Here is a 16104-nt window from a genome sequence, read left to right on the forward strand (position 1 = left end):
TTAGTTCTAGAAGGATAATTTATGGAACCATTAGAAAATAGAGTTGAGACTGGAGACTTTACTAAGGCAGAAGAATCTTTAGGTTATTGCTGTAATCTAGGCCAGAGTTAATGAGGGTGTGAACTAAACTGGTGATAGGAGAAACAGCTTAAGATAACAGAAGCTATGCTACAAGTGATGAAATGGTCAAGTGAATTGTGCAAATAATTACGACAGAAGGTCAGAGAACTAAAATCACTCTGTAGGCTTGGGTATCCAAGGAAGGTTTTAGAGAGGCGGTAGCAATAATGGGTACAAGGTAGGGAATGTAATGACTTGAAGAAGTGATCAGAAGTGAGAAAAGTGTAATGTACAGTGCTTCCAGAGATGGTAATAAACATGTTTGAATGGAACAGAGTCTATCTACATAGAGTAATAGGAGTGAAGCTTGAAAGAATAAGAGTTGGTTGTGGAAGGCCTTGAGTTCATAGTTAAGAAGCTTGAGCGTCCTTCTGCCTGAGCTACCAAAAAAAGCAGCTTAGGCTTTATTTTCCAGGCAATGGGGAGTTTATGATAGATTTTAAGGAGAGTAGCAACATGATAAAAACATGTGCAATAATCATTAACATGGTTAATGTACTGGTATGTTTATTCCTTGCAAGTCATCTCTAAAAGCAAACGACGGGGTCATGTCAAATATAGGAGTCTCAGAAGTAAAGTAATTAACTTGTTTCTTAGTTGTACCTATAAAACACTAAAAATAATTTTTGAACTATCTTTAATGCAGCCTAAAGTCCAAAATGGAGCAGTAACTTAATTTGATAGAATATAAAATGAACACCTCATGTATATTAAATTGTCCCAGCTAGGTGGGACACTGTTTTCGCCCCACATTTTTAGGACAATCTGGGGGCAGCCGGGCAGGACTGTCAGCGGGGCAGCGGAGGCCACTGTCAACACAAGCTGCCAGGTCATCTGACCAACCCTGGCTGACCCGAGGGCGGTAAGCTCCGGCCATGGAGCAATGACTCCATGGCATTGCGCAGGCAAGTCACAGGTGTTTACTCCATTTTCCTTTCCTTACAAAGAGAACCTTTCTTTCATTATCTTTAATCGTTCAACTCCAGCGACAGAGCAGTAAGAGCAAGCCTTTTGAGCCCTCCAAGCAGTTAAACAGTAAGCATATTAAAGTAAGAGCAAACTACCTCGCCACTACTTTATCACCAGACCCTCCTGCCCGCGGGGGACGCAGAAGGGCCAGGCCAGTCGCCCCCGGCGGCCTGGAAAGGAAAGCACAGCCCAGGCGGGGGCTGGGGTAAGGGGGTGGGGAGACTACCTGGACCGCGAGCTTGTAAGCGCATGCGCGGCCACAACACCCCCGTGGTCGAGCCCCTTTCTAGTAATTTCGCTAGCCGTGACGTCATCCTTGTGCGCCGTGACAGTGCTTCCTAGAAACCGTGTTTTATTTTTTGATGAAAGAGGTGGATAAAAAATGAACTGATCTACCCTACCCCACTTTGCTTTTAGTCCTTCACGCTGGACGCACCTGCAGTTTGAGCAATGGAGCGGGAGAGGAAAAAATGCAGTCGAACCCGACAGCGACGCCGACCAGGGATGACTCGGCGACGCGGCCGGCGGCGCTTACCCGGCGTGCCCCGCGCGGCGCCGGCGGAGGGACGTGGGGGGAGGGGCAGGGAGGAGGAAGCGACGGCGGCTGCGGATGTCGCTGCGAACAAGCGGCGCCTGAATACACGGCGGCTGCCCAGCGCCCTGCTCGGGCCTGCGCCGGAGCCCACGCCGAGCTCCACGGCCCCTCATCCGCTAGGGCGGCCCTGCGCCCACTGCCACTGAGGCGGCGTGCCCTGCATTCTCCGCTGCCCGGGCCGGCCGGCTCTGGCGTCTGCTGGCTCTTTTCGCTCGCCTGCTCCCTCCTGCTCGCCTGAGTCACCGCCGCCGCCGCCATGGCCGAGAGTGGTGAAAGCGGCGGCCCTCCGGGCTCCCAGGACAGCGCCGCCGCGGCCGAAGGTGCCGGCGCCCCCGCGGCCGCAGCCTCTGCGGAGCCCAAGATCATGAAAGTCACCGTGAAGACCCCGAAGGAGAAGGAGGAATTCGCTGTGCCAGAGAATAGCTCCGTCCAGCAGGTGAGGCCGCCTGGGGCTCGGGCCGGGTTGGGGGTGGCGGCAGAACCTTCGCCCGCGGCCGGAGGGGACATTTCGGAAGGTCCTGGGGGAGGCTAGTCCTCAGAGGTGCCTAGGACCATTCCCCGGCTCTCGCCCCAAATAGGATCACACCCAAGTTCGTGGGTTTGCTTCTTGGGACACCGCAGAGGTTTGTGGCGTGGCGGCGCGGCCTGTTTGTGGGACGCGCCGACGCCACTTTGCTTCGAGACTGCTTTCCCTGGCGTCCGCCGACCCCCAGCCTCCTCCTTCAGCTCCCCGCCCTCTGTCGCCTCCCCTCCAGCTTCTCACAAAGGAAAGGGACCCACCGTCTGGCTCCGGGTGGGGTGGAGGCTGGGCGGGGTTGAAGGTTGGCTTTAGCTTTGCCTGCGGTTATTTCATGAATTAAAAAAGGGAGGGGGTGCTCATTGTTGTACCTGTCTGCGGGTTAAGGTAGGTTTTGGGGTGAGGAGCACGTGTACGTTTAGTTCTGCGTTTTGACTGCTGAAATCTTTCCCACCTTCCAACCTTTTTTTTAAAAAAAATTAAGTATGGCGTAGAAATTGCTTTCAGCCACATCTTAAGTAATAGTACTAGGTTTAAGGGGAAAAGTGAATGACTTTCATTCATTAATGACTCGCCATTTCCTTTTTAGTGTATTTATCTGTTAGATGCCAGTTATTGGGTAGGTTTTTATTTGATTTTAGAGGGACGATAGTGACGTTACTAAGATACTAGCGTTTGCAACCGAATAAAAGAAAATAAAATTGGAGCCAATGGAGAATATTACCAAACAGTTTACTAACTGAAGTTTGTTCAGGAATACAAAATTTTGCAGTTAATTAAGAATCTTGGTGGAATTCAAATTGTTTTAGTTTATTGTTAAATACATTTTACAGTATTTCCCATTAATTATTGAATTTATTTCTGACGTTCAAAAAATGTGAACTGTTTAAGAGGGGAAACAATGAACAAATCCTGAAATGTGAGTTTCCCAAGGGACAGTAAATGATTTGGATATAGATTTATCTAATTCCAAAGGTGGTGTGTTTTGTGAAGCAGTAAGGTACTGTAGCATCAAATGAGAGAAACTTTTACCACCACTTAAAACATTTTTTTGGTCTCCCAATGTTCTTGTAAAAAAAATTTTCCTTAAGATTTTTGTATTTTCCAACATACAGAAAAGTTGAAAGAAATGGACAGTCAACACCCATGTTTATCACCTACAATTAGCATTTTCATATATTTATTGTATGATCTATTTTATTTTTTGGATGCATTCCAAAGTAAATTGCAAATATCAATACATGACACAAGTAGATGTCACCTCAACAATGTGCATGTAATTAACTTGAGTTCAACTTTATTTTTAAAGTAAATTTGACATGCAGTGAAATGCACATGGTTGCCATTCCATGAGTTTTCACAAATGCTTACACCTGTGTAAACCCAAACCTTTTATCAAGATGGAGGACCTTATAATTGACTAGAAACTGCCTTTTCCCAGTCAGTTCAGTCACTCTCCCGCTCCATCAGCCATTGTTTTGATTTTTTTCCACTGTAGATTAAATTTGCCTTCTCTAGAACTTCATGTAAGTGGGATCCTATAGTACTGAAAATCCTCTTCTGGGTAGGGCTTTTTATCAGCACGTTTTTGAGATTCATCCTTACATATGTCAGTAGTTCCTTTTTATTGCTGTGTGGTTTTCCACTGTATGAATAAACCGTAATTTATCTATTCATTGTTGAGATTCACTTGGGCTGTTTCCAGTTAATATGAACAGTCTTCTACGTGTCTTTTTATGGACATATGCTTTTACCTCTCATGGTTAAATACTTAGAAGTGGAATGACTAGGTCACAGGGCAGTTATATATTTTAGTTTTATGAAAAACTATGTTTTGAAACAATGCTTGTACCATCCCACCAACGACGTATGGAGGTCCTGTTGCTCCACATCCTTGCTAACATTTGATATTGTCAGTCTTTTTAGTTTTAGCTAGTTTAGTGGATGTGTAGCCATATTAAGTGGTTTTTTTTTTTTTTTTTTGAGACAGAGTCTCAACTCTGTTACCCCGGCATGGCGTCAGCCTAGCTCACAGCAACCTCAAACTCTTGGGCTCAAATGATCCTCCTGCCTCAGCCTCCCGAGTAGCTGAGACAACAGGCGTGCGCCACCATGCCTGGCTAATTTTTTCTATATATTTTTAGTTGTCCAATTAATTTCTTTCTATTTTTAGTAGAGACAGGGTCTCACTCTTGCTCAGGCTGATCTCGAACTCCTGAGCTCAAACCATCTACCCACCTCAGCCTGCCAGAGTGCTAGGATTACCGGTGTGAGCTACCACCCCCAGCCCCTTATTAAGTTTTGAGGCCCTAGGTCTTTTTTCTAGGCTTCCTTGTTCAGGCCTCTATCCTCTTGGCTGCTTTCAGCATTTTACTGCAAAAGATTAGAAAAAGTCAATATATTTATAAATAGAAAAATTCATTTGGGTCAGTGTATGTTTTATCTGTGAGGATTTTTTTGCTTTTTGTGATGGTGAAATTAAAATTCTATGTAAGTTTTTATTTTACTCTGCTGTAACCAAAGTGAATTTTTAATAAAGTTAAAGCCTTTCAGAAGCAACTTTTTCTGAAGGCAGTTAATCTTTAAATTTTTGATCATTGCTTTCTGTTGAAGCAGAAAACGTGATAAAACTTGAAGTTTAAAACACTGTACCACGAACCTGAAGACAAGTTGGGCTTTGTTAAGGGAAGCAGATACCAGAAAATGTGCAAGAATAAGAAAAGCAGTATTCAGATGACCTATTTGTAAAATTCTACTTAAAGCAAAAGAAAAGATTTGCCATTTTGTAATTTAAACTTTCTTAAAGAGTTTGATAGATTTAAACTATTTGCTACAGATTAAAATATGACATTAAAAATACTTAATGACATTAAGATTCCACTATAATAATGTTTAGTTAGAAATTGGGAAATATTTGGTTCTGAAAATTCTTATTTAATCATGGAGGGTAAGAGGGTAAGCAAAAGACTTCCAAAGGATAATACTGAAGGCTTATGTGCTCTATCAGGCAAATCCCATTTTCTGTTAAGTTAAAATCTTTCAATAAGTATGCCTATATAATATAGATTAACATACTAATATTTTATATAAATATGTCCTAATATTGGATGAAATTATGTTAATCTTCCTGGGTAGCTTGCAAAATAAATTGTAAGGTGGTAAATCATTTTCTTATTTTTCCCTTGGTTTCTGTTTGTGGGTGATCAACAGGCAAAAACAGGATACCTTAATTTTTTATATACTCTTGGTATTTAATAAGGTTATTTGTTCAAGGTTGATAATAAAGCTTACACTTTATTCCAAATTAAAGTGAAACTTATTTTTTCATGGAACGCTCAGAATCAATTGAGTCACACTAATTTGTACTTAGAAGTGGTTAGGATATAAACTGCACTGTGTATGTTTCAAGGTGGTTTCATTAATAGCAGTTTTTGTAATAATACAGGTTGAGTATCCCTTATCTGAAGTGCTTGGGACCAGAAGTATTTGCGATTTTATATTTTTTCAGATTTTGGAACATTTGCTTGTACATAATGAAATATCTTGGGGGTGGGACTCAAATCTAAACACAGAATTCATTTCCGTTCCCTGTATGCTTTATACACATAGCTTGAAAGTAATTTTTACTCCACTTATAAAACGGGAAAAAAAAAAAAAAAAAGAAAGTAATTTTATACAATATTTTTATTTTGTGAGTGAAACAGTTTGTGCACATTGAACCATCAGAGAAAGCAGAGGTGTCAGGTGTGGAATTTTTTTTTTTTTTTGCATGTTGGCTGTCATTGAGGTGTGGAATTTTTACACTTGTGCCACATTGAGGCTCAAAAAATTTTGAACTTTGGAGCATTTCAGATTTCATATTTTCAAATTCGGGATGCTCAATCTGTATAAATAAATAGATTAAAAACCATAAATGTGTAGTGGCACAAAGTCCCTGTGTATGAGATTATATTTTCTGTTACTTATACATTATCACCTATTGGAAACAGCTTTATGGATTTCCAGGTGTCAATAAGATAACGTCTGGAATAATGGAGAGAGATGAGAGAGACAGAAAAATATTAAAATTCATCCAGAGAATGGAAGGGAGTTTCTATATAACTTTTAATTACCTTTTTTTGGATTATGTGGCTCTCTAGATTATAGTGTAAAATTTTGAAATACATGTACCTGAAACTTTCAAGCAGCATGTACTCTGGTTTTAGAAAGTGTCTTTGACAATGGGAACTTTGGGGAAAGTACTAATATACTTAGATTTAATTTATACTTCATTTAAATGTTGTATTGAGTCAGATTGAGCCTTTCTTTGGTAAGATTAATTGCATTGCCTTAGATCATCATCACAAACATCATTTAACGTTACATAATGTGGATCTAGAACTGCATTGTATACTTGGATACCACCAACATGTGGCTATTGAGTACAAAATAGGGTTGGACTGAATTGAGATGTATTATAAGTGTAAATATACACCAGGTTTTGAAAATTTGGTATAAACAAAATAAGTTAAATGTCTTAATAGCTTGTAGATGTATTAAATGTCAAAATAACATTTTGCACACCATGGGTTAAATAAATATATGATTAAAATTAATTTGACCTTTTTTACTTTTTCAGTATGGTTGCTTGAAAGTTTAAAATTACTTTTGTGTGACTTGTATTTCTTCTGGACAGCATCTTATCCAGAAGGTTGGGTTCAGTCACTATTATAAGATATCTAAGGAAAAAATGTCCCTGAGATCAGTGTTTTCTTATTTGCTTTATTCTAATATTGGACTCCTGAAAAACTCTTATTATTTAATGATTCTGATTAACAGAGATTGCTTATCTGTTTTTAAAACATCATTGAAGTATAATTTGCATGCCATACAATTCACTATTTTAAAGTCTGTAATTGGTGTTTTTTTAGTACATTCACAGGGTTGTGCAACCATCACCACAATCAATTTTAGAACATTTTCATGACCCCCAAAAGAAACCCTATACCCTTTAGTGGTTGCCCTTCATTTTTCCCATGCCCTTCAGCCCTAAGCAATTACCCCCAGCCCTAAACAGCTACTGGTCTAATTTTAGTCTATAGATTTGCCTATTCTGGACGTTTGTTTTATAAATGGAATCGTGGTCTTTTGCGACTGGCTTCTTCCACTAATGTTTTCAAGGTTCATCCCTGTTGTAGCACTTCCTTTTTATTACCACATTTTATTTCTCTATCATTTGATGGACATTTGAGTTGTTTATACTTTTTGCGTGTTACGATTAACACCTCTGTGAACACTTACGTATCATAAGTTTTTGTGTGGACATGTTTTCATTTTTCTTGGGTGTATACCTAAGAGTGGAATTGCTTCGTTGTATGATAGTCTGTGTTTAACTTTTGAGGAACTGTCAAATTATTTTCCAGAGTGGCTATACCATTTTATAATACATTCTGGTTAGCAATGCATGAGGATTTCAATTACCACATTCTCCGTAACACTTACTGTCTTTTTTATTGTGCCATCCCAGTGGCTTTGAAGTACTATCTTACTGAGATTACTTTGCTTTTATTATTTGAGCAGTAGTTTCCTAATGTGGTCCAGGGGTCCCCAATACCCTTTTAGGAGGACATGACATCAAACTTTTCATAATGCTTCTGAGATGTTATTTGTGTTTTTTCCGTTTAATTTTCTCAAAATCAAGCAGTACGCTTTGCCAGAGGCTTTAAGATGTGGGATATAACAATAGATACGAAAATCCAACTGTCTTCTGTCATGAGACTAAAGTGATTGCCAAAAATTTAAAACAGTGCTACTCTTCTCACTGGGAAAATATAGTTATTTTTCATAAGAATGTTATTTATATTAACATGTAGTGGGTTTATTATTTTTAAATGAATTAATATTTTAAAAGATTATTCAGTTTTAATTTCTAATAAATACCAATAGATAAAACCTATATACAAAACTCTTTGGAATTCCAAATTTGTAAAATGGTGTCCTGAGAGAAAAATTTCTGTTGCAGAGTATTTAATGGATTATGTAGATACTTAAAAGATTGAGGATTGACTCTATTAATTTGCCATTGTCTCTTGCCTAGTCAGTCTTCCCATTTTTCTATAACAATCATTCCCAGAATAATCTCTGAAAAATATTAATCACATCATGTAATCCTCTGCATAAAACTAATGGCTCTCCATTGGTCTTAGAATATACGCCCAGTGATGAGGCCCTGTGTCATACTGTTCCTGCCACCTTCTCCATTATTTGCTCATGCCTTTCCTCCTTGCTCACTTGGCTCACTGTGTTGACTTTCTAGTTCCTTGACCTATTACATTTTTTTCGCCTGCTTCAGGACTTTTGTACCATTTGTTCTTGCTACCCAGAATATATCCACTTCTTGCCAATTCCCACTCATTTGTTAAATCTAAGTGCAAAGGTCAGTCTCAAGTATCCCTAGATTGGGATGCCCTATTGCATTTTCTCACAACACCCTGGTTTTTGTCATAATTCATCACAGTTTAAAGTTATTTATGTGATTGATTAAAGTCTCTCCTTTGCTAGAGAGGAATTGTGATTGTTTACGGTTGCATTACCAGAGCCTAGCACAGAGTGTGGGCTTAGTAAATTGTTTACAGATGAATCTAGACCATTATGCACAATAATATGTATTTAATGATAACTACTAATTGTTGAATCTTTACTGAATGCAGCATGTACATAAACTAGCTTCTGTCCCTCTCTGGACGCTTCATCTTAAACTGCTTTCCACTCTCCAAGCACAACTCTTGACTGCTTGGAAATACTGACTCTTGCTTCTCTCTACCTGGAACATTATTCTGCTAGAATGACCTTTCATAGCTGGAAATCCTCATCGGAGCCACAGAACACAGAAAATTATTTAAATAACTATCCCTTTTTCTCAAAGATGATTCATAATCGTAGATGCATAGACAGAAGGTAATTCTTTACATAGTCAATGGTATGCTGGTAAATACTGTTTTATCAACCAGTTCTTCTTCAGGAAAAACAGTACTGATTTATAGTGTTTGCTTGATTTCCATGAGGCAGATATTCTCACCATGGCAGATTTTAAGCTACCAATATCAAATGGGTTCACAAAATTCTTGAAAATTTAGGAGCCATTGCTTACAGTGGATGGGTGCCTTAGGGCAGGGGTTAGCAAACTATGGTAGGCCAAAGCCACCATGCCCATTCCCTTATATATTATTTATGGTTCCTTTCAAAACAGACCATATGGCTGACAAAGCCTAAAACATTTACTATATAGCCCTTTATAGAAAGTTTGCTGAGCCCAGCATTAGGGCTTCCTGTTCTCGTTTTTGTCACACTGTTCATCAAAACACTTCTCATTGGAAATTTTTGCTGTGACTGATAAAACAATGGTGTCCAATAAAAATATAGTGTGAGCCACATATGTGATTTTCCTAGTATCCACTTAAAATAACAAAAAGGAAGAACCAAAAATTTTTTATTGTGGTAAAACATAGAGAACATAAAATTTACCATCCTAACCATTTTTGAGTATACAGTTCAGTGGCTTTAAGTACATTCATGTTGTGCAACCGTCACCATCCTTCTCCAGAACTCTTCATCTTGCAAAACTGAAACCCTGTACCTGTTAAACAATAACTCCCAATTTCTCCCTTTTCTCTCCTGGCAGCCACCATTCTATGTACTTTCTGACTGAATTTGCCTACTCTATGTATTTCATGTAAGTGGAGTCTTATATTATTTGGACTGTGGTGATTGGCTTATTTCGCTTAATATAATGTCCTCAAGGTTCAGCCATGTTGTGGCATGTGTCAAAATTTACTTTTTTAAGGCTGAATAATATTCCTTTATATGTATATACCAAATTTGATTTATCCACTCATCTGTTGGTCGTCACTTGGGTTGCTTCTACCTTTTGGCTATTGTAATTTTAATGTTTTATTTAACCCAGTATATCCAAAATATTTCAATATTTCATTGATATAAAAGATTATGAAACATTTTGAATTTTTAAATACTACATGGCAATATGGACTAGCTGCGTTTCAGGTGCTCAACAGTCCTATGCTACTAGTGACTTCTGAATTAGCACAGTTAGTTAATAGAGCTTTCAGAGTCTGCTCCCTACATACCTCTTCCCCTTTTTTCACTGCATTTCAACTATTTGTATTGTCGTCTTTCACCTAGATATCACTAGCTCTTTCCTCCCTCTCTGGGCCTTTGCAAATGCTGCTCACGACTGTGATGTAATAGCTAATATTTATTGCAGACTTAGGGCATAATGCATTATCTATTTAGAAAAATTTCACAACTTTATGCTGAAAGTACTGTTATTATCCTTTTAGAAAATGAAGATACTGAGACTCATATTAAGTAGCAGAACCTAGATTCAAACCCAGGCTCTTCACGCTTTGGAGTCCACGCCTAATCACTGCTTCATATTGCCTTGACTTTTCTCTGGCTGACTTTTCAGCCTTTAAAAGTTTAAGAGCTGAGTGTGGTGGCACTTGAGTCCAGGAGTTTAAGGCCAGCCTGGGTAAAATTGCAAGACTCCCATATCTTTGTTTTAAAAAAGTTAATTTAAATGTCAGTTCATAAGAGGGTGATTGGAGTTACCACTGTAAATTAGGTTTAGTATAATCACTGACACCATTTTGTGATTATATGGACTGCTCTCCCCTGCTGTGCCCCAAATGCTGTAAGAACCTCAAGGGTAGTGACTGTTTCACTTACCTTCTAATCTCATGATACCTAGCATTGTGGCCTGGGCACATACCAAGTAGTACAAGTATTTCTTGAATAAATGAACAAATAGTGTTTTAAAGATTTATTTGCAGTATTTTTACTTATTTGGGAATATTTTAACAATATGATTTACTTGAAAAAATGTGTTTATTGTTAGTCTAATTAAATGTCTGATGACATTATTTCAGTTGCTTTTTTGTGCCAGCAACTTCCACTATAAAAAAGATAAGTGAGGTGATGGCCATGACATATTAATTAGCTGATTTAGTCATTCCATGCATTGTATTTATGTATATCAAAACACATTGTACTCCATAAATGTATACAATTATGATTTGTCATTAAGTATTAATTTAAAAGTGAAAAACTATTTTAAAAACTTACTAAATTGAGATTGAGAGCTTTTTTAGAGACTGAGGTTGGTATCTGTAAATCTGTTTGATGCAGAAACTATTGGATTAACATACTTAACAGATTCCATTTATTATAAATTTGAAAAAAATGTATTTTCTAAAATACTAGAAGACCTGATCTCTGATTTTTCCAGGTAAATTTATGCAATTATGAGTTAACTCATTCTATAGATATGACAGCAACAGACTGGTTTACTGATTAAGCAACTGCTATACGAATGTCTAGACCTGGGTATAATGTTTTTGTTAAAATATTTTTCACATTTTTTTTTCCTTTTTTTGAGACAGTCTCATTCTATCTCCTGGGCAATAGTGCAGTGGCATCATCATAGCTCATTGCAACTTCAGACTCTTGGGCTCAAGAGATCCTCCTGCCTCAGCCTCCCGAGTAGCTGGGACTACAGGCGTGAGCCACCATGCCTCACATTTTTTTTTTTTAAATCTTTAAACTATTCTCCAGTTTTCTTAAAGGATACAGCTTTTATATTAAAAAAAAAGAATACAAAGAAAAAATAAATACATTTTACGTGTTATTACTTTAAAATTAGAAAATTTATATGATGTAGAAAAGTATGAAATAAAAAGGGCTCACTCAGAAAAAACAATTTTTTTGGTGATTCTGTCCAGAAAGGTATTTATCTGTATATTTGTATGTACTTTTTCTGTTTAGCAAGTGGTGTCACTACCCATACTTTTCTTTACCTTGCTCTCTTTCAACTTGTATCATCTTGGCAGTCTTTCCATGTAGAACTAGGTCATTTGACTTATTTATTACTTGTATGTTTTATTGTTTTGGTTTGTTTATTAATATTTTTAGGAAAAAATGTGCTGGCATGTTACTTTTAAGTATATTGAATATAGTCTGCATTGAGAGAGCATAAATCTTGGAATTGGAGAAATCTGATTTTGGGCAAGGAGCTTTACCTCAAAGCCTCACTGGCTACGTTTTAAACATGTGATATATTAATAATACTTAGTAGATTGGAGGATTTCTTGAGATATTATGCATAAAGTACCTGGCTTAAGAGTTTATGTGCTTGTGTTGGTTTCTTTCCCTCTGCCCACTTTTGTTCACCAGTGAATTGAGTTTTAAGTTTGCAATACAAGGAATGGTAGGTAGCCTAGTATGTGAATAGTTAAACATTTAGTTTGTTCTTTTTGTCATATTTATATCATAGATACTATATTTAAAAAGTACATTTTAGAGACAATCCACTGTAACATTTGTGGCTGTGTTCAATTTTATAAGAAGGTGCCCCATTCCCATATATCTGTTCATATACTCAGTGTAGTTGTTTCTCACACTTGACATCCTTGTATAAGATTTGTGCAGTGTTTTTAATAAGGGTACTAACTTCAAGGTTAAACATCAAATGTTTGCAGAGTGTTAACTGACAACTATTGTATATGTATGATTTATTAAGCATGGATGTTTTTTCAGTTGATAGTAGCAATATTGAGTAAAGAACTGATTCAGAAATAAATTCTTGAAGGACCTGAAATAACCAAGGTTTGAATATAATATAACATTCAGGCAACTGTATAGAAAATTCTACCTAAATTCTGTTAATGTGTGGTTCTGTAGGAAATGAAATTAATGTGTATGTTTTATCTTCAGAGCTTAGTAATTTTACTTTTTTGATAGGTTGTAAGATTTTTCTATTTTTTCTAATATTTAATAGGGAGAGAGAGAGAATGGCTGTTTAAAGGCAAGTTTGGATTTTGGAATATTTTTAAAGGATGACAGTATTTCTTTTAGCTAACTTAAAGTCAGATTAACTCAATTTAAAAACTGTTTATAATTGAGAATTTATCCTTAAATAATTAGGATAGCAGTATTTGAGTGCCTTTGTGAGTACTGTGCCCAGGCAGTTTCCATGTATCTCTTAATTCTCTCATCAGCCCTGTAGAATAAATATCTCTGTGTTACTGATGAGGAAACCCAGATAGGTAACATCCCCTAGGTCATATAGCTATAAGTGGAGAAGCCAAGATTTGAATTAAGGCCTGCATGTCTCAAACATATTTCATAATGTGGTCACATTTTGATTCTTCCCTCATCCCCGTTGTATGTCTCATTTTTCCCCCTAAAACAATCAAGACCGGGGAATAAGCAAAGTGGGCCCCAAACAGCTGAGATTGGCATCTTGAAAGTTGATATATTAAATCTTAGGTATTTTCATTACAAGACGTATTTCACATTCTTTGAGTGTTCTATTTTTGTATGGCTTTCTAACTCTTGATTATTATTTGCCTCTTCTCCCCCAGATTAAAAATAGCAGATATGGAGAGAAGGTATGCTATCAAAACAAAAACTGACAGTCTGGTAAAAAAGCAGATACAGGGGGTGGATGCAGTGGCTCATGCCTGTAATCCCAGGGCTTTGAGAGGATGAGGCAGGAAGATTGTTTGAAGCCAAGAATTTGAGACCAGTCTGAGCAACATACTGAGACCCTGCCTTTAAAAAAAAAGGTTAAAAAAAATTAGCTGGTCATGGTGATGAATGCCTGTAGTCCTAGCTACTTGGGGAGGCTAAGGTGGCTACTTGGGGAGGCTAAGGTGGGAGACTGACTCTCTTGAGCCTAGGAGTTCAAGGCTACAGTGAGCTCCATGGTTGCACCTTTGCACTTCAGCCTGAGGGGTGACAGACCCTGTCTCTTAAAAAAAAAAAAGGCAGCTTGAGAATCTGGAACAGTTATCACTATACTGCAGAACAGCAGTTGATAGTCACATCAGTAACTCAGTATTATCTAAAAGTTAAATTGTTTCGGTGTTCGCACAGGTAAACTTCAGATAACTGGGGAGTAGTACACTGATGTGAAACGTCTGACTTTTGGATGATGTTGGGAAAGGAGCTGCTGAATGTTTTGTATATGCTGGGTTGATTTTTGAAAATCATTAAATTGCATATTCAAGATAAATAAGAATTTTTATTCTTGTGGTTATTGAATAAGAGTCTAGTAATTCTCAGTTTTCAACTCTTCTGGCCTGTTGGGTATTATTATAGGTTGTCAGTGTAAGACCAGAGTAGGATATACATTTGTAGGAAATATGGATCCTTGGAGGCCCATTCTATCACGTGTGTTTTATTTTGAGTTAATAGTGGCCATGTGGGCTTACGGACAAAAATAAGTATGCCTAGGTGTAGTCCAATGGAAATTACAAAAATCCTTTCTTTCTGTTTCTGGTTATTCCCTAGATAGATGAAAACATTTTATGTAATTTGTTGTTGTAAGTTTTTTGTTTCTGCAGAAGGATAGTGTCAGTGGGCTGCTTCTGTCTAAAGTATCTTTGAGATTTTCTAAGATTGCTAATGAAGTTTTTCCATGTCAGTAATACTTAGCTTCTAATTTGTGTTATTGTACAATAAAAGTGTGGTAGATAAAACAGACATGGAAGTTAAGTTCAAAATGTTAGAGATAAAATTTCTAGGATGTTTGAAGCCAGTGTAAACTGAAACTATTTTCAATTACCCTTTCTTTTTTAGGGAACAAAATAGAAGTTTAAGGATATTTGACGTATGTGCAGGATTTTTGATCCTTCTACAGTTCATCATTAGGAGGAACGCCAGTCCTTAAATAATACCAAGAATTTGACTGAACTGTTCATTGCTGTCTATAACCTTTTGAGGTTGCAGCTGTTTTGGATATCAGACTCAATTGTCTTTGATATGATGCTTGTGGATGATCATCTCTTATTTTGGGGTGATTATCTCTGTTGTTATTTCCATGTCTTATAGCCAGTGTAGTCGGTTACCTAGCACTAGGTTCCCTCATTCCATTTCCTTTCAGATGATCTGCCCGAGACAAGGCATATTTTAGCTTTCTACAAAGTGAATCACTTGACATTGGAATGCTCAGGAAAGTTGTCTACCTGTGTTTTGACTTGCTGCTGTTTCTTTTTTTTTTTTTTTTTTGAGACAGAGTCTCACTTTGTTGCCCAGGCTAGAGTGAGTGCCGTGGCGTCAGCCTAGCTCACAGCAACCTCAAACTCCTGGGCTCGAGCGATCCTTCTGCCTCAGCCTCCCGGGTAGCTGGGACTACAGGCATGCGCCACCATGCCCGGCTAATTTTTTATATATATATCAGTTGGCCAATTAATTTCTTTGTATTTATAGTAGAGACGGGGTCTCACTCTTGCTCAGGCTGGTTTTGAACTCCTGACCTTGAGCAATCCGCCCGCCTCGGCCTCCCAAGAGCTAGGATTACAGGCGTGAGCCACAGCGCCCGGCCTTGCTGCTGTTTCTTAAGGGCATTCTTAGTCAACTTTTAAAACTATTTTTATTAAAGTACAGCACAGAAAAATACATGCATCATAAATGTGCAGCTCCATGTATTAGCATAAAGGTCAAGAATATAGAACATTACCATCTCCCAAGAAGTCACCTTGTCATCCTTTACAAACCTCCCGAAGGTAACTGGTATTCTCACTTTTTTTTTTTTTTTTATTTTTTTTATTTTTTATTCTTTACTTGAGATCACAGCTTCAGATATTCTCACTTTTGACACTGGATTTTGCCGCCTCCTCAACCTTGGCAATACTGACATTTTGACTTAGGAAATTCTTTGTTTTTGTAACAGTCCTTTGCATTGTAGGGTATTTAGCAGCATCCATCCCTGGTCTCTACCCACCACATGCCAGTGGCACCCACCCCTGTTGTGACAACCAGAAATGTCTCTAGACATTGCCAGATGCCTTCTTTTGCCCCTGTTGAGAACCACTGCTCCAGGGTGGTTTGTAGGGTGACTAACTGC

At 38.0% G+C, this 16104-nt stretch overlaps 1 protein-coding gene across 2 annotated transcripts in view; it reads left to right on the top strand.

Moving 5' to 3' along the window:
* Nucleotides 1-1655: 1655 nt before the first annotated feature.
* UBQLN1 (ubiquilin 1) overlaps nt 1656-16104 on the top strand; it is a 45724-nt gene continuing 31275 nt past the window's right edge. For both annotated transcript variants that reach the window (XM_012779826.3, XM_012779827.3), the window contains exon 1: nt 1656-2120. In XM_012779826.3, coding sequence (XP_012635280.1) covers nt 1941-2120 — 180 coding nt within the window. In that variant the 5' untranslated portion in view covers nt 1656-1940. The remainder of the gene's footprint in view (nt 2121-16104) is intronic.

Source organism: Microcebus murinus, chromosome 12 (assembly GCF_040939455.1).
Source record: "Microcebus murinus isolate Inina chromosome 12, M.murinus_Inina_mat1.0, whole genome shotgun sequence".
NCBI lineage: Eukaryota > Metazoa > Chordata > Mammalia > Primates > Cheirogaleidae > Microcebus > Microcebus murinus.